General features: G+C 38.7%; 1 protein-coding gene across 8 annotated transcripts in view; it reads right to left on the reverse strand.

The window, feature by feature from the left end:
* Positions 1–8,979: 8,979 nt before the first annotated feature.
* NMI (N-myc and STAT interactor) overlaps positions 8,980–23,596 on the reverse strand; it is a 116,101-nt gene continuing 101,484 nt past the window's right edge. For 5 of the 8 annotated variants that reach the window (XM_067026031.1, XM_067026032.1, XM_067026030.1 and 2 more), the window contains 7 exons: positions 18,613–18,709; positions 17,490–17,585; positions 15,315–15,480; positions 12,193–12,299; positions 11,919–12,105; positions 9,840–9,946; positions 8,980–9,385 (listed from right to left, as the gene is read on the reverse strand). In XM_067026031.1, coding sequence (XP_066882132.1) covers positions 9,200–9,385; positions 9,840–9,946; positions 11,919–12,105; positions 12,193–12,299; positions 15,315–15,480; positions 17,490–17,585; positions 18,613–18,696 — 933 coding nt within the window. In that variant the 5' untranslated portion in view covers positions 18,697–18,709 and the 3' untranslated portion in view covers positions 8,980–9,199. Of the gene's footprint in view, positions 9,386–9,839; positions 9,947–11,918; positions 12,106–12,192; positions 12,300–15,314; positions 15,481–17,489; positions 17,586–18,612; positions 18,710–18,783; positions 18,882–22,141; positions 22,226–23,596 lie in introns of all 8 variants that reach the window. The other 3 variants (XM_067026035.1, XM_067026034.1, XM_067026033.1) reach the window with 3 other exon arrangements.

The following is a 23,596-nucleotide window of genomic DNA, read 5'->3' on the forward strand; positions in this document are numbered from 1 at the left end:
GTGCAAAAAACAAAAAGAAAAGTAAAAATGCATATATATCCTTAGAATTAGCAACTCCACTTTCAGAAATGAACTGAAGTTACAGTGCACGAGTAGAACTAAAATATTGTACAGATATTTTAATTGTGCATTGCTTGTAATACAGTAATTTTTTTCAGAAAGTCTGGGATCCACCCAGGTAAACCATGAAATAGAACTATTTATTATATGGTCGATGGCACATCTGTAAGGCCTAAGGCTATGAAGATTTTAAGACAATGAGGTAGATCAATATGTAATTCCCCAATTTATATTTTATATTCAGATTCCTACACTTAAATGCCCACTTGAATGTCTGATAAGCATGTGAAGCCTAAAAGGACCTTCTTCCCATTCTTCCCTCTCAGTAAATAGCACTACCACCCACTGAGGAACTTAAACTCAGAACTCACTTGTCTTCCTTAATTCCTCTTTTCCTTAGCTCCGTTAGTACATTCCATAAACTGCACACTATCTCCAGCTCTATCTCTACCACCCAGATCAACTGTGTCCTCTGCCTTCAGCCCTGTTCAATTCATTCTGGATACCACACCCAGGATGATGTTTTTTAAATGTAAATCAGGTTTGATCCCTGTCTGAACACTTCATTGTTTTCCCATTGCACTTTGAATAAAATTTACTTCCCCACCAAGGGGGCTTTTCCTGACCCTGTTACTACATCGTGGCCTGGATGGCTCCTCCCTGATATTCACTTAACTGGCTCATTGCTGTCATTGGAGCCTTAGCTCAAATGAGCCCTCTTCAGGGAGACTGTTTCTGATCACCCAGTCTAAATTTGTCCCCCCAGTTATTATTCTATCACTCTGTTATTCCATCTTAATAGCACTCATACCTTTCTAAAAATATGAAGATACATTTGTTTATTTTTTCTTACCTGTCACCGCCCCCCCAACACAATAGACAGTAGTGTTGCAAGAAGGGGGACCCATTCCAGGGCCCGAGAGTGGGCTCTTGTCTAACTCTCAAAAATGAATTGTCTGAGGAGACACATGTGCTGACAAAGCAAGAGACTTAATTGGGAAGAGGCGCTCAGGCAGAAAGCAGCAGGGTAAGGGAACCAGGAGAACTGCTCTGCCACGTGGCTCGCAGTCTCGGGTTTTATGGTGATGGGGTTAGTTTCCGGCTGGTCTCTGGCCAATCACTCTGACTCAGGGTCCTTCCCAGTGGCGGGTGCATGGCTCAGCCAAGATGGATTCCAGCGAGAAGGATCCTGGGAGGTTTGTAGGACATATGGACTGGTGTCTCCTCTCTCCTTTTGACCTTTCCCGAATTCTTCTGGTTGGTGGTAGCTTGTTAGTTCCATGTTCCTTACCAGGACCTCTTGTCCTAAGATAACTCATGCAAGTGGTTGCAGTAGGGCCTGGCCACGGCGGGTGGTTTTGGTCAGTGGTTCCCCTAACAGTAGTGCTGCTCACCAACATTCCTTGTTGTCAATTCAGTCCCATGTGGAGGGATCGCCCTTCTCCCTTTGCTGTTAGGCATGGCCATATGATTCATTCAGCCAATGAAATGTGAGGAGAATTGACATGTCTCATATTTGGATGGAAGCATTTCATTGCCAGTGCAAGAGTCTGCAACTCTCTCTTTGCCTTGGTGCACATAGAAGCATGTATTAAAGGCAACATGCATCAGTGAGCCAACACAGCTGCAAGAGGGAGTTGCCTGGACCCATAACAAAATTTACGTGAATGAGAAATAACTTTGCTGTTTAAAACCACTGAACTTTTTTTCAGCAATATCACCTAGCCTACTCTGACTAATATATCCAAGCCGTTAGAAAAAAAGAACACCATGAAAATATTTGCAAATCACACATCTGATAAGGGGTTTGTGTTCAGAATACACAAAGAACTCTTACAACTCAAAAATAAGATAACCCACTTAAAAATGGACAAAAATTGAATAGATATTTTATCAAAGCAGATACATGAATTCATAACATGCACATGAAAATATGCTCAACATCATTAGTTGTTAAAGAAATGCAAATTAAAACAATGAAATACCACTCCATACTGACTAAAATGGTTGTAATCAAAAAGACAGATAACAGCAAATGTCAAGAATGTGGAGAAATGAGAACTCTCATGCATCGCTGGTGGGAAAGCAAAATGTTACAGCCACCTTTGAAAACAGTTGAGCAGTTTATCAAAAGTTAAGCATAAATTTACCGTATGACCAAGAAAATTCACTCCTAGATAACTACCCAAGAGAAATGAAAACATGCATGCAAACAAAGACTTATAAGCAAATGTTCATAACATTATAGTAATAGCCAAGAAGTAGAAATAACCCAAATGGCCATCAATTGCTTAAAGGATAAATAAAATGCATTATACATATATACTATGTACATAATGTATATATATATATATATATATATATATATATATATATACACATATACACACATTTATACACAATGTAATATTACTTGGCAATAAAAAGGAATGAAATACTCATACATGCTATGACAAGGATGAAGCTCAAAAAAATCACACTAAGTACAAAAAAATCTAGACACAAAAGGCCATATAGTGGCCACATTTAACCAGAAAAGACAAATATGTGAAGAGAGAAAGTAGAAAAGTGATGCCTTGGGCTGGAGGTGGAAACAAAGATTAACTGTAAATGGACATGAGCACCATAATCCAAACTGGGATCCTCTCCAGGGAATAATGAGAGATCCCAGATTAGAGTCGACAATGCAGGTCTACTCATCTGTGAGATCAAATCTGACCCAGGGTGACCCTTAACCTTGTATGTGCCAACTATTCCAACTTGTATGTGCTGACAGCATTCAGGACATGCTACCCCAAAATATGGCTCCTTGGCATATTGACTATTTCAAACTAAAGGAAATGGCATGTACTAGAAGGGCTTTCTGAATTTCCCCCCGAAGCAGGTCATAAAACCCTCATGTGAGAGGTGCCCTCCCTATACCCACAGAAAAGGAACATCCTTATCTCCAAAGACAGAGGGACACAGAGAGGAATCTGAGTGACTAGGCCTTACTAAGCTTCCCTAAGTTTACTAGGCTTAGCTGATACTCTAGGTCCTATCATTTTCTACTTTCTACCACATTACTCTTCAACAACCCTAGCATAGAAACACTCGGGTTTAACCATTTCTTCCCTTCTTAATTTCCTTGTGAAGCTTCCCATGTCACAAAAATTTTATATTAAATAAATTTGTATGCTTTTCTCCCATTAATCTGTCTTTTTCAGTTTAATTTCCAGATCCAAACAGGGACCCTAAGAGGCTTGAAGAAAACTTCCCCCACCCAGTGCCAAACTGTGTCTGAGGAAGCATGAGTCCAAATGTGGCCAAAATAATTCTAGCAACTTATTACTAAAACTACATCCAAAAGAAAAAATGTTAATCTCTCACAGCCCCAATTAGAAGGTCTCCTATCTCACTATACTTTTTTTCTGTCTCACAGCTTAAGTAAAATCATATTGGTCAACATTTTCCTGAATATTTTTAATTTGTGATACCGAAAAAACAAAACCAAAACCTATTACTAGATGTTTCACCTGTATCTTGATAATTACTTATTTTCATAAGATGTGGCATTCATTGGGAAGATTTCTAAAAATAGGATAAAAAGAAAGTTATTTTTAAAGGTGTAGCAGTCAATGCTGAAAGGGAGCAGTAAAATAGTCCTTTCTTGCACTATTTATAAAAGTACAGACTGATGACTACCTTTCTGGAAAGCAATTGTAGCCATATGTATCAAGATCCTTAAAAGAATTTATATCCTTCAACCTGTCACACTAGTAAGTGTCACCTTGAAATAAGGTCAGAACTGCAGAAAAAAGATCTGTATAACAAGATATATAAAGGTTTATGTACACCTTAGCACTTATAAGTACGAAAAATTGGAAACAATCTTAATGTCCAACAATAGGAAAAAATAACATGGGATACTTTCACAAGGTGAAATGTAACATGATTAAAAAATAAAAAGACTGGAAAGGAGGACATAAAAATGTTTACAATTATCTGTGGGGGTGAATTTTTGGTGATTTTTATTATCTTCAATATACTTTGTGTATTTTTCAAGAATAAGCATCTTTTTCTTTGCAAATACCAACAGGTATTCACAGCTATTCACTATACAGTTTTGGCTTTCTGCCTTCCAAGCATATGATAGGATTGAACATCCAAGTTCTTTTATAGTTGGGTGGAGCTGTATATTTAGTTCTGGTTGAGTTGTGAATGGAAGGAACGTTTTTGTACCAAGAATTTTATTGCCAGTTCAAGACCCTTCAAAACTCTTTTCCTCTGGCATGGCATCTAGCAATAAAATTGGTGGCTGCTGTTACCCTGGTTCACTGAGTGTCTTCCATGAGCATTCCTTTCGTTGACCCAACATGGACATGTAGAATGAGCAATGAGTAAACTTTTGTTGTTTTAGGTCTCTGAAATTTAGAGATAATTTGTCACATCAGCATCACATAGTCTATCCCAACTGATACAGAAATTGGTATTCTGAAGTGGAATATTGTTGTAGTGAAAAGAAAAGGAAAGCAAAGGAAAGGGAAGGGAGAAGAGAAGGGAAGGGAAGGGAAGAAAAGAAAAGGAAAAGAAAAGAAAAGAAAAGAAAATCCACAACACAACCTAAAATACAGGGTTTGGCTCAGAGACCAAATGGCAGGTGATTAGAAAATAGTTATCAGAGATTAGGATGCTGATCCATATTATGTAGTGGAAAAACATTTGGTAAAACTGTCACACATGATAGCTTGGAAGGCAAATAATATACCTAATTAGCTTGTAGGTTTTTTTTAAAAAGTGTGAAAACCAAAATTAGTAGCATAGGTCTTGGTGCATTTAACAAAGTAATATAAGAAAGAAATAAGCTTCGAAAAGAATTTGGCCAGTTTGAAAGCAGGAATAACAGGGAACAGATAAAGTCCAGAAATATGGGAACTTGCAGGGTTGGATGTAAACAACCCTTTTCATTCTCAAATGATAAAACTGAGAAGACCTTTGAGTAAAAAAGACTGATTAGAACTTTGCTTTACAGCAAGGATCAAATCAATGATCAAATCAAGGTTTAAATCTCTGAACAAGCTAAGGTCCCTCAGAGCAAAAACAGCAAATAAGATTGCAGAATTCAATAAACCCTTTCAACTAGACTAATTCAGTGAAAAGAAATTATAAGTGTCCTGATAGACTCAAATCAAGTGAAGAGAGGGAGAGAAGGGGGCCAAGAAATCAGAGAATTACAGCTACTCTAGAAAGAGAAGTCTAGAAAAAAAACAAAAAAACTTTAGGTGTGGCTATTGGCATATGTAAGCTGACCAGACTTTAGTCTATTTTAATAGATAAGAAGCCTGTTAAGTTTTTAAATTACACCACCTAACTTGCCACTGGCCCAGGTAAAGAGACTATGACTGTTCAAAACTTTAAAAACTTGGTCCCAAACATTAATCGTAGGAAGTGTGCCAAGTGAGGAAGCTTTTCAGCCTCCAAGAAAAATATATTATGAATCTCCATTCTAGATATGGCCCAGGAAAATCATGGAAAACGAAGAATGTCCAGGAGCTATGAGGACAGTGAGCTAAAGAAGAATTTCCAGAGTGGAATCACAGCCTACCCAATAACTCCATGGGATTTCAAAATGGCTTTGGCCTAGTGACAGCTATGTGTCTCCCATTCTTTCCTTTTTCAAATGTGAGAGAGTTGATTGCAGTTATCTTGTTCTGGTCCCACCACTGTATATTGGGGGACTTTAGATAAAGAGAAGTAACATTCAGCCCTGATACCGAAACTGCCACATATCACCTAGGCTTCTTGCACTTTGAGTATGTTGTTATGACTGGGTGAAATTTGGGGGTTTTCTCCCTTGGGGATGGGGTGAGTGTGAGTGTATTTTGCGTGTGAAGAAGAGTGATCCAAATATTGATGACCAGGAAGGACCTTCAAGATGGGGGAGAAGACATGGAGATCACCTTCCTTTCCACAAGTACATGAAAAATACAACTACAGGGCTTCCCTGGTGGTGCAGTGGTTAAGAATCCGCCTGCCAATGCAAGGGACACGGATTCAAGCTCTGGTCTGTGAAGATCCCACATGCCACGGAGCAACTAAGCCCATGCGCTACTGAGCCTGCGCTCTAGAGCCCATGCGCCGCATCTACTAATGCCCCTGTGCTCTAGGGCCTGTGCTTCGCAAGAAGAGAAGCCACCACAATGAGAAGCCCGCACACCATAACGAAGAGTAGCCCCCGCTTGCCGCAACTAGAGAAAGCCCACGCACAGCAACAGAGACCCAACACAGCCAAAAATAATAAATAAATAAAAATAAAGAAATTTTTAAAAATACAACTACATGTGGAACAACTCCTACAGAACACCTACTGAACCCTGGCAGAAGACCTCAGACTTCCCAAAAGGCAAGAAACTTCCCACATACCTGGGTAGGGCAAAAGAAAAAAGAAAAAACAGAGACAAAAGAATAGGGATGGGACCTTCACCAGTGGGAGGGAGCTGTGAAGGAGGACAGGTTTCCACACACTAGAAGCCCCTTCGCGGGCGGAGACTGCAGGTGGTGGAGTGGGGAAGCTTCAGAGCCACGGAAGAGAGCGCAGCAACAGGGGTGCGAAGGGCAAAGCAGAGAGATTCCCGCATGGAGGATCGGTGCCGACCAGCACTCACCAGCCAGAGAGGCTTGTCTGTTCACCCGCTGGGACGGGCGGGGGCTGGGAGCTGAGGCTCGGGCTTCGGGCTTCGGTTGGAAGCCGGGAGACGACTGGGGTTGGCGGCGTGAACACAGCCTGAAGGGGGCTAGTGCGCCACAGCTAGCCGGAAGGGAGTCCGGGAAAAAGTCTGGACCTGCCTAAGAGGCAAAAGACTATTGTTTCAGGGTGCATGAGGAGAGGGGATTCAGAGCATGGCCTAAACAAGCTCCAGTGATGAGCGCGAGCCACAGCTATCAGCGCGAACACCAGAGACGGGCATGAAACGCTAAGGCGGCTGCTGCAGCCACCAGGAAGCCTGTGTGCAAGCACACGTCACTATCCACACCTCACCTCCTGGGAGCCTGTGCAGCCCGCCACTGCCAGGGTCCTGTGATCCAGGGACAACTTCCCTGGAAGAACACACGGCACGCCTCAGACTGTTGTCATGTCACACTGGCCTCTGCAGCCGCAGGCTCGCCCCACATTCTGTACCCCTCCCTCCCCCCAGCCTGAGTGAGACCTGACCCATGCCCCCTGCTGTGGAAGCGAGGAGTCCTAACCACTGGACCGCCAGGGAATTTCCTAGCCCCCTTATGTTTCAGTGAGGCCATATGACTATTTCTGGCCAATGAGATGTGAGAGGAAATGGCACAGGTCACTTCTGGGTCACAGCATTTAATTGCTGGTGCAAGACTCTCCAGATTTCACTTTTCCCCACCTGCATGATTCTGGAAGCATGTCTCAAGATGGGGCCTGTTTTGTGACCACCTAGAGGGATGGGATAGGGAGGGTGGGAGAGAGGGTGACGCAAGAGGGAAGAGATATGGGAACATATGTATATGTATAACTGATTCACTTTGTTGTAAAGGAGAAACTAACACACTATTGTAAAACAGTTATACTCCAATAAAGATGTTAAAAAAAAAAAAAAAAGATGGGGCCTGAAGTGATTAAGACAGAGTCCCTTACCAACTTTTGTTGGACATTCAGCATAAGCGAGAATTAAACTTTTATTTACTAGGTCTCCAAGATTTGGGAGGTTGTGCTATCACAGCATAGCCCAGCCTCTCCTGACTGATAAATCTACAAACAGCAAAAGGGACTTGTAATTCCACATTATCTGTCTTTCCTGACTTATCTAATGACAGTCTTTTCACACATTAATAAGTGGAGATAGCTCATCCTGGACACATAGTTGAAGGCTTCCTACCATAACATGCAATATTGGAAATAGTCAATACAGTATCTTTTGGTATATTTTAAAGAAAACTTTCCTCCTGTAAAATCTGTAAAACTCTGGAAATAAGCAGGAGAGCCAGTGCTCGACTTCTGAGTTTTAGTCAGATCACACAAAGGTGGAATGGTGAAAAGAACCCAAAGAAAAAGCATAATTTTCTAGGATAAGTAACATTTATCAAAACCATTGTGAAAATTTAAAATCAAATGAAATTATCTATTTTACTTCCTGAGGAAGGCCCCCAAAAGGAACAAAAGTGACTGTTTCCAACTTTGTCCTAAATATTAGGAAAAACTTATTTCTAATTAGCAGTCTGCCAGAGACTAAATATAACACCCTCTGTGCTAGTGAGACTGTACCAATCGAAATTAAATGAGGTTCTTTAAATTTTTCTCTTAATATATTTTTAAAATTAATTTATTATTTTTGGCTGCGTTGGGTCTTTGTTGCTGCAAGCGGGCTTTCTCTAGTTGCAGCGAGCGGGAGCTACTCTTTGTTGCAGTGCACAGGCTTCTCATTGCGATGGCTTGTCTTTATTGAGAAGCATAGGCTCTAGGCGTGCAGCAGGCTTCAGTAGATGTGGCTTGCAGGCTGAAGAGCGCAGGCTCAGTACTTGTGGAGCGTGGGCCCAGCTGCTCCGTGGCATGTGGGATCCTCCTGGCCCAGGGCTCAAACCCGTGTCCCCTGCACCGGCAGGCAGATTCCCAACCACTGCGCCACCAGGGAAGCCCCATAGGCAACATTTCTTATTCCAAAGAGAAATGTGAGAGTTAAAATATCAGAAGCAAAACCAAGCTTTTTTTCTTTTTAGCTTTTCCCTTTATTTTAGATGGCAGGCAGCATTGGATAGGTCTAGGTTTAGAATCTTTTCTAAAAGCATTTCATTTCTGCCAGCATTTTAATATGAATTTAATTCTGCTGTCTGCTCAGACCATGACAGAATGAGCCAACATGGCAGGCGGACAATTGGATCACTTATGGTTCATTTCAATGGACATGACACCCAGCCACAAAATTTATGAACAAAACTGTTTTAATATAGTTATTGCATTTGTAAACATGCGACAAAGGTGGAAACAAAGAATTCAAAAACAGAAATATATTTTGTATCTAAGAATAAACAAACACTAAAGAATTAAATTTTTCATTTTTTTAAGGAAAAGGATATTCATTTTTGTCAAGCATTAACAGTGATTTGGGTTCAAAAGCTCTAATTTTCATAGGATTCCATGAGTCTATTCTTCGAAGTATGCTATGTAAGGTTGCCCAAGGGAACACTTGACTACCTCGACTTCTCCACCTCCTTTCTTCTCCCGTTGAAAGTGAATGTTAATAAAATCCTCTACAGTTTCTTCATCTATTATCTGTAGGTTTTCCAGTCCAGTCAGAAGCACTGTCTTCTTAGATACTCCTGAAAATACCTAAGAAGCAAAATAAAAAGATAAATAGAAAAATTTTCCAAGCGCTTTGAATTACAAAACTTTACATTTATAAGCTCTGCTTAATATTTTGGATGTTATCTTGAGAGAGACAACGGGCCTCAGGAAGATTTTCAAGCAAGAGAATATCAGAGTCGGATCTGAGTTTCAGAAAGATAACTCTGGTGGCATTGTGACAAATAGAGGAAAGGAGGGCAACTCTATGGACAGAGAGACCATTAGAGAGGTAGTGAGAGGTGGAAGTGACAAGATCAAGTAACCAAATGAATGCTGGAGGGGAAGCGAAAGCAAGAGTTAGGCATGAGTTCTAGCTTTCAGGATGGTAGACTAGGTTAATTAATAAGATTCAAATGAAAACAGAATGACAACTTTTTATTTTTTGTAGGGTGGGGCCGGGCAATAAGTTCCCAAAATGAAAGAAAAGAGATGACTTTACCTGAAACTTTTTCAGGTATGTTTCTGTGTACGGAGAAACAGTAACTCTCTGGCAGTTTTGATTTATATAAAGAGGATAGTCTTTTACTTTCAAAATCTTGTCAGCAACTAGAAGTAAATTTTTAAAAATTATTTTCTCCTTTATATCAAACATTTTTAACCAAAGTTAAAACCTCCTTCAAACAGAATGTCAGAGTAAACAGTGGCTTGAGATATTAATTTTTAAGAAACTCTACAGTCCACTTTAAAGAATTCACAGTACATAATTTTGAAAAACATAAGACCAAATGATAATGAGATTTAAATAGCTCCATCTGTCTTAAATTATCAGTCAATCAATGCACAGTAAGCTGCGATGTCCTCAGATAGACCTACCTTGAGCTACATAAAATGTGATAACCATTTGCAAAAAGTAACCCAGCCATCCTAACAAAACCCAGTGTTTCCCAATCTCTCAAGAAGTACACATGCAAATTACAATTAGAATACTCTCTTTCTCTCTCTCCTTCTGTATATATATACACATACATATATATAGCAAATTACTATATTACTATTATATATAAAAAATTACTTAATTGTCCTGTAACTAATACATGACATTCAATAAACCTGTATAATGATGTTAATCAAAGGTGGAGGGGTGCTGAATGTCATCTAAAAAAAGTGAAGGCAAATAACAAAAATTCATCAATTTTCTCCAACACAAAAAGTAACCAGATTTATTTTTAGCAGTTTTTTGTCCTAGAGGGAAAAAAGGTAATGTGTCAAGATTGCATAGTCTAACAGAAACAGTTCTTAAGAATATCCAATCACTTTTTTTCTCCTCTCACCAGTCCACCTTGAATTAGCAATATAGTACAGTGGTTAAGAGTGTAGATCCTTGCTGGCAAGGATGTGGGGAAACTGGAACCCTGGTACATTGCTGGTAGGAATGTAAAGGTGTAGCCACTGTGGAAAACAGTATGGCGATTCCTCAAGCATTAAATACAGAATTACCATATTATCTAGCAATTCCAGAAGGATCTGGAAAGACATTCACCTAACCATAACTAGCTACATAGCAGGAGAAAGGGAAGTTTGGAAATTTAAGGAAATATCTCAGTTTTTATTAATGTTATTCTCTATTATTTCAATTTTCTTTAAAAAGCATGTATTACTTTATTATGAAAAAACTTAAATCAGTCAACGTTTTTTGCGGAGCACAGGCTCCGGACGCGCAGGCTCAGCGGCCACGGCTCACGGGCCCAGCCGCTCCGCGGCGTGTGGGATCCTCCCGTACCGGGGCACGAACCCGCGTCCCCTGCATCGGCAGGCAGACCCCCAACCGCTGCGCCACCAGGGAAGCCTCAGTCAACGGTTTTTAATTGTATATTTGGATTTCTATCACATGTGCAAACCCAGAAGAAGCCCTAAGCACTAGATTAACTAGAGGAAGAGATTTTTACATTGAGAATCATTTGAACATATTAACAAAAGAACTTGGAGAATCTTCTGTTTTTCATTAGAAGAATATAAACCTCCCTAAGATGATTTGGTAAAAGTCCACTTCTACCTAAAAAAGGAATAGCTGTTCTATTACCCCCTTTTCTTCCTGGAATCGATTACCTCCACCTGAGATCCTTGTCAATCGTAATAAGTGAGATGAAGAGACAGTTTTATATATACATATTTTCAGAATGTTTCTCTGCCACACACACACCCACTGTGCAATCTTGGGTAAGCTGCTTACCTTGAATATGCCTTAGTTTCCTCATCAATAAAATGAGTACAACACCTACATCCAGAGATGTGCTATGGATCTGAGAAGATATATGTATAACACACCAAAGACTCCATGCCTGGCACGTGATAGGAATGCACTAAGATGTAGGTACTTGTTATCTGTAAGCTTATCATTCTCAGTAGCACTCAGGGAAATCATTTTCAGGACTCTACCATTTCATAAGGTTAAAGAAAAAAATCCCCTGTTATGCTGTCTAATAAATTCCAAATGAAAACAGTAGAAAGGGATACTTTCAGACATGGCAGAATGTAATTTAAATGCTAGAGTACTGTCTAACTCTCAGTGCGGGAATACCTCCACTTTCCACAAACGTGACGACGGCGCTCCGGGACTGCTTGTCGTACTCCACGAAGTCCACTTCTCCACCTCCGTTGCGGGACTTACAAAAACTCAGTTCTAGCTTGTCTCTCATCTGACTTTCAGGCAGTTCATCAGGAATGTCAGTAACTTGGATCTTCATTTTAGACACGTCTACGTGAACCTGGGAAATCGGTTCACGTTCAGAAATATGGATGAGAAAAGTGTCCGTGTTTAACAGAATTCTGAAATGCTTTAATCACCATGTTACCTGGAATCTGACTCCTGAGTTTAATGGAACCGGGCTGGCCATAACCTTCACATTTACATCCTGTATCTGCACATGATGGTGCCCCATTCTGATCACATTTTGGGCAACTGAAAAATAATTTGGGAAGTATTAATTTCCAATATTACAATTCTTTTTTTTTTTTTTTTTTTGCAGTACACGGGCCTCTTACTGCTGTGGCCTCTCCCATTGCGGAGCACAGGCTCCGGACGCGCAGGCTCAGAGGCCATGGCTCACGGGCCCAGCCGCTCCGTGGCACGTGGGATCTTCCCGGACCGGGGCACGAACCTGTGTCCCCAGCATCGGCCGGCGGACTTTCAACCACTGCGCCACCAGGGAAGCCCCAATATTTCAATACATTTTTACATGTTTGGTTTAACAACAAATAATCCTGAATGTTTTAAATTTTCTTTAATTTTAAGGGATTTAATTTTTACATTTTTCTTAGGATTTGTAAGTGATGATGGTCTTGCCACCACAGTAGGATATACTAATGTCAAAATACATCAGCAAAAAATTACAATGTAGAAATTCTCAACAAGTTGTAGAATCATCTCTTAAGAGATAAGCCTGATGATCCTTCAGAAATTCATATATTACTTCAGTACAGCCACAAACCTTCCTTTCCACTGTTGACAGAATTATCAGAGAATTCCCTTAGTACATTAAAGCTCAGCCAAAAATTTCTTCCATGTTGAGTAAGCTGGAATAACTTTTTAGGTCAGTGTCATTCTGACAATTAATCTTATTTATCATTTGTCACTGCTCCTTAATATGTTACAAGCAACAAAGAAATAAATATTTGTTCTTGTCTCTGTCTTTCCCCAGGATTACATATTAAAGACCACAAAGACTTGAATACCAAAGAGTGAGTCTTTTTTTTTTTGGTCATATTTAATGAAGAATTCTACTTTCCTTAAAATGCTCTTGAGATCATTCATTAAAAAGTTGAATAGTCTTGATATACTGATCACAAAACTAGTCTAATTTAGCCATACAAATGGGAAAGGCTTAGTAATATAATTATGCCAAAAATCATTAGAAATCCAATAGCAACTATATGACAGTTTAAAATGAATGTGTGGGGAATTCCCTAGTGGTCCAGTGGTTAGGACTCGGTGCTCTCACTGCTGTGGGCCTGGGTTTCAATCCCTGGTCGGGCAACTAAGACACAGCCAAAAATAAATAAATAAATCAGAATAATAAAAAACCAAAATAAAATGCATGTGGGTATGTGTTTATTTTTAATTGTGTGACATAAGAGTTTATAACACTTCCGTTGTTGATATTTGGAGCTGCTTACTCTAATATTGTCATAAAGACTAGAGACAAATTAGTCCCGGTCTTATTAACCTCACATGTGTTTATAACAACCAGACAGCACACCATAGCTGGAGGAAGAGAGAAACAGGGCTAGAAAACAGGGCGTTGTCACGTGGGAATTCAGACTCATTGTACCATGATATGGCTCTATAACTTGAATTACAGCTTTTTTTGTTGTTGTTATTGACAACAGGCAACAATAACAAAGATTATCCACTGTAAGTAATACTTAGATGATGATCTTTCCCTCCCAATCCCCACCCCTCCCCCACCCCCCAAACCTCCAACATCTGGTGATCTGACACAGCTGAGAGGGCCTACTGGTGTTTCAACTTCTGTGACTCTGTCAAAAGCCAACTCCTGTTTAATTGTGTAGAAACCCAAAGTTGTCCAGAAGAACAGGACCTCATAGCCATGCCAAGGGTGGAAGCAGTGATGCAGCTGTTTCTGAAGAAAATCCTGTTCCCAGCATCCCCAGGTAATTCCTATGCAGAATCCTTGCTTCCCAAATCCTCACTTCCATCCTTCAGTTATATCCCAATTACCACCGCCAACTTCCAACAGGGCTCTTGGCCTCCCCTTTCACCCTCAGCTGCAGGGGCGGACCCAGGGTGGACAAAGCGTATGTGCATATAGTGACCTGCCAGAATGCCTTTCTATTTATTTTCAGGCTATAGTAACAAACCAGGCGTCAAGGAGACATGAGTTATAATCATAGATTCCCAGAATCTGAACACTGGAAGGACTTGTGAAGACCATCTGACCCCACCCATAACTTAATCTAACTTGGAAAATATGAGAACAAAAAGCCCAGATGGTGGCCTGCTCAGAGGAATGTTGGTTCAGTAGAAAGTACAAGGGTACTTGAGGTTTGGCTCTCAGCTCTGCAGTTTATCACCGGTATGGACCTTGAGCAAGTTCCTTATCTTAGGTAAGCTTCTGTTTCTCTAGCTGAAAAAATCCTAACATGTAGCAATAATGACAGTTAACATTTATTAAGTGTTTATTATGTATCAGACACTGTGCGAAGTATTTTTCAACATTTCTCATTTAATACTCAAAGCAACCCCGAGGTAGGTACTGCCACAAAACCTGTCATAAAAAAATTGAGATTTATAAAGAACCCAACCAAATTACACTTCTAGAAAGGGGTACAGCTGGCACTCAAAGCCAGATTCTCCTCATTAAGGTGCTCTCAGATCTCAAGAGGGTCCCACACCACGGCAGACTTGGCAAACATCAGGTCCCACCCCCAAATCTCTGACTCCAGGGCTCTTGCCATTCACAGGTCTTGTGCACTTAGGTGAATCACTTAAACACCTGAGAATCTGTTTTCTTAGTTATAAAATGTAAATAGTAACTCTCTAGCTTATTTCTTTCATGTATTCATGTGAGTATACAATGAGTTAATGTCTGTGAGAACTCTCCGAGAACGATGTAGAGCGTTACAACCTTGAAACATTATCACTAGTATTATCATTTGCAGGTAGCAGTTGCAGTAGAAAGGCATTGGTATTGGACATCACAACACCTGGGCTTGAGTCCCAGCGTTGTCACGTTCTGAATGAGTGATCATGTTCAAGTCACTCAACGTCTCAGAGTCAGTTTTCTCATCTGTAAAATGGGGATAATCATACCTACCTCAGGGTGTCACTATGAGGATGAGATGAAATGACAAATGTAAAAATTGTAAAGCAATGGCCAAATATCTACAAAAACTCTTTGAAAATCCCAGTGCTTTCCAAAGGTAACATGGTCAAATTTTTGAACATGAGTCATACCTTCTTCTTTTTCAAAGGTGATAAGTGCTTGTCCTTTTTGTAGCTCATAAGGGACTTTTGAGCTCACTTGACACGAATAGGAGATATTTGAAAACTGGCTGTCACTCTCAGGATTCTCTACAGCTGTGAACTTTATCTTTGTTTCGGGAATATCCTCCTCGTTAATCTAATTCAAACAGAAATGTTTGATTAAAATCAAGACAAGAAATAACTTAAGTCCTTCCAATGATAATGTGATTTGATCATCCAATAATTCACTCTCCACTGACTTCAGAGCCCCATGGAATACTGAGCGTGGTCTTATTTCATATCTTTAGTAATTGCTTCTTCCCAGGGAAGTACTCAGTAATGTAGCCAGATGCTGATCCTTTAATATTATTTCACAGATGAAATTGTAAATATATAATCTCTCACTTTTTCTAAGTGTTTAAACTGGTCAATATTGTGTGGTGTTTGAGCCTAAAGCCTACATCATTCCTGTAGAAAAATACCCTTTAAACAACTGTGCCAATAATAGGCTATCTCACAAAGAAATCATTACACAGTATATTTACCCTCACTGCAGAGGTATGAAATAGAGTCAGGTGTATACTATGGTTATTTTGATGGCAAACTCAGATAACTTCATCCAAAAAGAAAGACTCCTGAATTCAATGACTTAAAATTTATCAAATTTAAATTCCCCCTTCCTCAACACCTGCCCATCCAGCTTTTTAACCATTACCACAACTTAGGTTTATAAAAATGTGAATGGACACTACCAGCAAGATCTGTAATCTGGAGGATAAAGTTAAGGGGTTATACTTAGCTGCTTAAAATCACTGGTATGAACAGTCAGTACAACCACACATAAATGCACAAATGAATCGAGTGTTTGCATTTCTATTTCCCATGGTTATTTTACATGTTGCAAGTAAAGGTGTTATTGCGAAGAGATTAGAAATATCAAGTGAGTCATTTGATCTAATCTGACATTTATTCTACATGTAACTTTGGTAGAATTTCTGATTACCATAACTCTGATTTCAAAACGATATGCAGTGTCTTGAGAAAAGGCAGAGTGTTTCCCAATAATGTAGAAACATCCCTGAGAAGTCAAGAGCTTTCCGGAGTGAGAATGAGAATGTCTGCTTCTAGTCCTGAGTACACCGCGGCAGGGAGCAATTCACTTATGCTCTCTAGACCCCAGTTTCAGTCCTCTGTGAAGTGAATCAACTGATCTGGCTGGGTTCCCAAGGCCCTTTGAGTTGTAGCACTAAATGATTCTGGCTCCAGCCTGAGAAGTATCCAGAATCTTAACAGAGACTTCTCTAAATCTCACAAACACCAGAAACTTCACTTCCTGATATTCAACATCCTATCCCCCATTTCAGAAACAAAATGTGACAATGCTTTAAGCATTTAAATTGTTTAAAGTATTTTTTTAACAACCTGGGTTGTTATGAAGAAAAAAGGAGTGAAAGCTATGTCTCACTCAAACACAGGAGAAATTAAGAAAGAATTTAAATGGTGAAGATACTCATCCAATTTTTTTTTTTTAACTATGAAACTCACTTAAATTACTTGGATGAGGAGAACAATAAAAGAACTTGGTGAAAAGACCAAGAATTAGATCCAAAAATGATTGATAATGACCATGATTTGGGGGTAGTTTTGGATTAACATATACATGAATATTAAAACATGTATTAATAGCATAAGTGTGCAGCAAGATGAAATTCTACAGTGATCACACACCTATGACCAGCACCCAGATTAATAATCAGAACAAGACCAACACCCCAGAAGCCCTCTTGGGTTCCCTTCCAGTTCCTACCTGCCTCTAAGAGTAACCACCATACTAACTTCTAACATCATGCTTTCATGCTCTATTTCAATAGAAGCACATGGTGTGCCCTCTTTCTCCTTTTCTGGCTCAGCACTGTGTTTATGAAATTCATCGATGTTATTGCATACAGGTGTAGCCTGTTTATTCTCATTGTTGTGTTGTAGTCCATTGTGTGAATACACCCTAATTTATTGATTCATCTTACTGCTCTCAGTTTGGGGCTGTTGCAAACAGTGGTGCCATGGATGACCATAATGTTTTAGAAATGAATTCTGTATTGTTAAATAGCTTTTCCTGAAAAATGGGGTCTGTGAAAAATGAGATACATAAAATAATTAAAGAAGCACCTGGGAGTTCCTGGTTGTCGCTTGCAACTCAGCTTCAAGCTTTTGGATCTCCTCCTTTAACTGAATATTTTCCTTTTCAATTTCACTCATTAATTTCTAAAAATAAAAAGGAAATAAAATAATACCCCAAATTTAAACAGTCCCAACCTCATTTTTCTTTTCTTTTCTTAATATTTATTTATTTTGGCTGCACAAGGTCTTAGTTGTGGCACACAGGATCTTTGCTGCAGCATGTGGGATCTTTAGTTGCGGCATGTGGACTTGTTAGTTGTGCATGCATGTGGGAGCTAGTTCCCCGACCAGGGATGGAACCCGGGTCCCCTGCACTGGGAGCGTAGAGCCTTACCTACTAGATCACCAGGGAAGTCCCAGCCCCAACCTCATTTTTCTAATTAATTAAAGAAGCAAAATTTCTCTCACTTTGAACCAAGCAAAGAAAGACATTAGACAGTCTCAGAATAAATATGATCATGTGAATAATACCTTTGTCAAATGTTTTACATCATCACCTGTCTACTTTCTTACCACTGCCAAGGATTATTATCTCTATTATACAAAAAAAGGAAACCACCTTTCACACTAAAGTCACAGAAATGTTTATAGTAGAGGAAGGATTGATACCCCTATGTTCTGGATCTTAGTTCAGTGCTCTGTCAATTCCTTCCTAACTATTTGTGACTCCAATATGACTTTTAAGTTGCACCATAACTGTGGACATATGTTACTCTGGGGCAATTAAAAAAATTTTTTTTCTGTGATTCCCACGGTATAGCTGCCTTGACATGCCAGACAGATGGCCTTGAGTAAGTGGTTTAACTACCTGAGCCTCCATTCCCTCTTAGGTCTAATTGGATAATTGCTAACGAACCTCTTAACTTATAGGTGCAAATCAAAGAAATGAGAGAGGATGTGACAAAGCAGCTAACGTAAGCTGTGTAAGAGAAAGAACAGAAATATGATTCTTCTTGTCAGTCTTGAATAATAGAGGTAAAAAAACCTGAAAACCCTAATATTCTTCCAAATTCAACATAATGTTGGACAAAGACATATGAAACGTGACTCACTGCAAAACTAATAGATGTAAGTTAATTTTAAATACTACTCAGTAATTTTTCCTTTTTACCTGGTTTTGTTCATCTTTCATAAATTCTTCAGCTGGCCCATACTCCTCAAGAACTTGTTTTTTGTTATCTTCATCAGTTGCCATGATTCCCTAATCACTATAAAAAATAATACTTTAAAAATAGTACAAACACACAAATTCAAGAAGAAAAAATAACTTTTACCCTCTTACGGAAGAAACAACTCCTTTGCTAGGTTTTTTCCTTTCACCGAAGTCTTTATTATCATGTGGATTATATCCAAAGTCTCTATTTCAAATAACTTTCACACCTATAAACATATAAAAAGGTTCTAAAAATCCTTTGCTTTTCAACACCATAAGAGAAATAATAGGTATTAACAACACTCCTTTGTAGTTGTCATTTCAATCATAATATGATGCTCCATTTTAAAAGACTATTATTTTGGTCTTCTAGACTTTTTCAAAGGTTTTTATTTAAATATTTAATTCTCCCTATTATACTCCCCAAATGTAATGGAGTAAAAAAGACCTCCTATACTCCAATAAAGATGTTAAAAAAAAAAAAAAAAAAGACCTCCAAACACCATTCCTCTATGCGTACAGGGGTTTTCACAAATCCTCCCGAGTTCATACACTTGGACGGGAAAAAAAATTTCATCTTTATTTCTAATAACCTCTGACTGAAACTTAGCATTCTCTTCAAATATGAATATAGGCAACAAGCCAAATAGTATTTGCAGCCCCTGTGACAAAAGTCTCCAAGACGGTACAGATATTTTCATAATATATTTTAACTCTTCCAGATATCCTGAAACATTACTTGTGTTTAACCCTGCTTCAAAATTATGATAGTTATTAAACTCACGACTAGGTCTTATAATAAACTGTAGTATATTTTTATATATTACTATATTAAATATTTGCTTTTTAAATAACCTGATAATCATATTTCAATATAATTGGTTTCCTTTATAATTCTATGTATTTTGTTTTATATAACTTAAAAACTTTTTTATTTTGAGAAAGGCCCACAAGCTTTTTCAGACTGGCACCAAAAAAGGTAAGAAACTTTGCCTGCATATCAATTTACTAAGATGGAGTTGTCCCAGATCAAATACGACACAAGGATTATCACAACAGTTTTTATTGTTTTAGAAGCACATTAATAATGTGTCTGTTAACACAATCTTCCAAGATTTCAAGTGGCTAAATTCTCACTATTCCTATAGAAGAAACAGAAAAGACATGTACTCTTTAAAAGTAAAATAGAAGACTAGCAAAAAATTAGTCATAGCTTAGTTTACTCAGCGTGAACACAAGCAGTGTCCAGAAAAAGGGGTCATATGGTAGTTCTACTTTTAACTTTTTTTTTTTTTTTTTTTAGCTGTACGTGGGCGTCTCACTGCTGTGGCCTCTCCCGTTGCGGAGCACAGGCTCCGGACGCGCAGGCTCGGCGGCACGTGGGATCTTCCCTGACCGGGGAACGAACCCGCGTCCCCCGCATCGGCAGGCGGACTGTCAACCACTGCACCACCAGGGAAGCCCTCCTTTTAACTTTTTGAGGAACCTCCATACTGTTCTCCATAGCGGCTGCACCAATTTACATTCCAACCAACAGTGCACAGGGGTTCCCTTTTCTCCACAACCTCTCCAGTATTTGTTACCTCTTGTCTTTTTCATGATGCCCATTCTAATAGATGTGAAGTGGTATCTCACTGGGGTGTTTTTTTTTGTTTTCTCTCTTTTTTTTAAACATCTCTCATTGGGGTTTTCATTTACATTTCACTAGTGATTAGTGATGTTGAGCACCTTTTCATGTACCTGTTGCCCTTCTGTATATCTTCTTTGGAGAAATGTCTATTTAAGTCCTCTGCCCATTTTTTAATTGAGTTATTTTTTTTTTTTAGTAATGAGTTTTATGAGTTTTTATATATTTTGGATATTAAAGCCTTATCAGATATATGGTTTGGAAATTTTTTTTTTCTATTCCATAGGTTGTCTTTTCACTTTGTTTATGGTTTCTTTTGCTGCACAGAAGCTTTTTAGTTTGATATGATCCTGCAATTTCATCTCTGGGAATATATCCAAAGGAAAAGAAAACACTAACTTGAAAAGATACCTGTACCCCCTGATCATTGCAGCGTTATTTACAATAGCCATGACATGGAAGTAACCTAAGTGCCCATCAATGGATGAATGAATGGATAAGGAAATTATGGTATATATATTGTGGTATATACAATGTGATATTATTCAGCCATAAAAAATGAAGAAATTCTACCATTTGCAACAACATGGATGGACCTTGAAGGCATTATGCTAAGTGAAATCAGGCGGACAGAAAAAGACAAATACTGTATGATCTCAAATATGGAATCTTAAAAAAAAACAAAAAAAAAAAACTCATAGAAAAAAAAGATCAGATTTGTGGTTACCAGTGGCAGAGGGTGGAGGGAGCGGGAACTGGAGGGAGGTGGTCAAAGGTACAAACTTCCAGTTATAAGATAAATAAGTAGTAGGGAGGTAATGTGCAACATGGTGACTATAGCTAACACTGCTATGATATATAGGGAAGTTGTTAAGAGAATAAATCCTACGAGTTCTCATCACAAGGAGAAATTTTTTTCTTTTTTTCTGTCTTTTCTTTTTATTGTATATGACAAGATGGATGTTAGCTGAACCTATTATGGTACTCATTTTATAATATGTGTGAGTCAAACCATCATGCTGCAAATTTGTACAGTGGTGTATGTCAATTATTTCTCAATAAAACTATAAAAAAAGAAGGGGTCATCTAGTACCCAGGTCTTGGTTTCCAATCTGTTGTCCAATAAAAGGAACTAGGGTCCCTTTGAGAGATGGCTGATTCTACCTTTGGGGCAGGAAATACACAAGATGAGCCTGGAGCTCCCAGCGGCCAAAGGTACATAAACACAATTTATCAAGTAAGTAAATATATGGAGGATAACAGGAGTCAGTTTTTCCATTGTCAGAGAATGTGATTATAAATATGCAAAGGGAGAAAAATAGAATGAATGCTATGAATTAGAATTGGAGATATCAGCATAATCTCATGATTTCTGATAGATTGATAGAAAAGTACAGAAATTTAAATATAGATATAAGTGTGTGTGTGTGATATTCCCCAGTTCTGTCTGCTAAAAGGGCCTGGAAACAAAGACAATAGCAGTGAGCACAGCTAGCAGCCAGAATTTAGTTTCTAGTGCCATTCTCAGCTACCAGGAACCAAGGCTATTCAGAGAAATGGTTGCTTCTAGAAGTGGGACAGGAAAAGTACAAGACCAGCATCTTATGATGCCAGAAAGCAAGAAGTGCTCAAAGAATGATGAGGATATGTCACAAGAACATAGAGTCCACCTTGATGAGGTTCTCACTGGACAAATCTGGGAATCCATTAAGCACAGAAATAAATAATAACAATAATAATTAAATCCACTGAGCAAAACAGAGAACTATGAGTCAGTAAACATAGCTAGCTAGGTAAATAGATACATAAATTGATAGTTTTGTGAGGAAAGGACCATTTAATTCATTTCAAAATACTTACCCACAAGTACTGCAAACCAAAATCCAGTGCAATCTCAATCATTTAGGTGTTCTGAGCACTCACCAGTCCTGGCATTGACAAGCCCTTGAAGGAGATCAACAATTTCAATGGGGATAAATATCAGTTTGCCCTTTTGCATTGAACATGTCAAGCTGACCTACAAGAATATAAGCACTGTAAGGGCTATGATTTTTGTTTTGTTCTCTAAAGTATGCTCTTGTTCATCCAGAACGCTACCCTAACAGTACCCAAAAGAATGCCAGGGATATAGTCTATACTCAAGAAATGATTGTTTTTAATTGAGTTAAAATTTCCTTACACTGAACAACCTGTTATTGCACTTCATATAAGTGGAATCATTTGGTATGTACCCTTTTATATGTGCTAGAGTTTTAAGCTCAACATGTTTTGGAGACTTGTCCATGTTATTGCATGTATTAGTAGCTTGTTCCTTTTTATTGCTGTGTAGTATTCCATGCATGGACAGCCTACAAGTTGTTTATCCATTCTCTCGTTGGTGGCTATTTGGTTATTTCTGGTTTGGGGCTATTATGAATAAAGCTTCTCAAAACAAAACAAACAAACAAAAGAAATACTTTTCCACAAAACACTAATTTCAAAGGGGAAAAGAATAACTTTACAGTGAAGAAGCCAGGCGGGGAACACCATACTGAAGTAATCACAGTAAATAATGAGATACATCAAAATCATCTGACATATGATAGGCACACTGAGAACACAGCATGACTTCTATGATATTCCTGCCAAAGGTGCATGAGCCGAATCTAAACATGAGGAAACATGAGATAAACTGGCCTGTTCTCTTCAAAAGTGTCAAGTTCATGAAAGCCAAGGAAAGACTGAGAAACTGTCCCAGGCAGGAGATTAAAGAGACATCACAACTAAACACAATGCATAATTCTGAACTGGGTCCTTTTGTTATATGATATTATAGGGACAACTGGCAAAATTCAAATTAGATCCAAGGATTAGATGGCATAATGTATCAATATTAATTTTTCTGATTTTAATCACTGTATTGTAGTTACATGGAGAACACCTTTTTTGTAGGAAATAAATACTCAAGAATTCCAGGGTAATTGGTCATGAAACCTACTCTCAAATAACTCAGGAAAAAGACAATTTTTTACTTGCAGATTTTCTGTAAATTTGAGGAGTTTAAAAATAAAAAAGGTACATATAAGTAGCTCTTTATTGCGTTAACAACTGCAGAGTCCTTATAATGGTATTCATCCCAGGTCTTACACAATCTAACCCCAACTAGTCTTATTTAGACAACTCCTGGACCAAGTCCCTTAACCACTCTGAACACTCTAAGCGTTTCTCTTCTCCCTCCTGTCCCTCAATGTCACATCCTTCCTCCCCTCCCAACCTTAACCTCTACCTAATGAAACCCTACGGTTCAACATCCATCCCAAATTCCCCTCCAAGTTC

The sequence above is a fragment of the Kogia breviceps genome, chromosome 2 (genome assembly GCF_026419965.1).
Source record: "Kogia breviceps isolate mKogBre1 chromosome 2, mKogBre1 haplotype 1, whole genome shotgun sequence".
Classification (NCBI taxonomy): Eukaryota; Metazoa; Chordata; class Mammalia; order Artiodactyla; family Physeteridae; genus Kogia; species Kogia breviceps.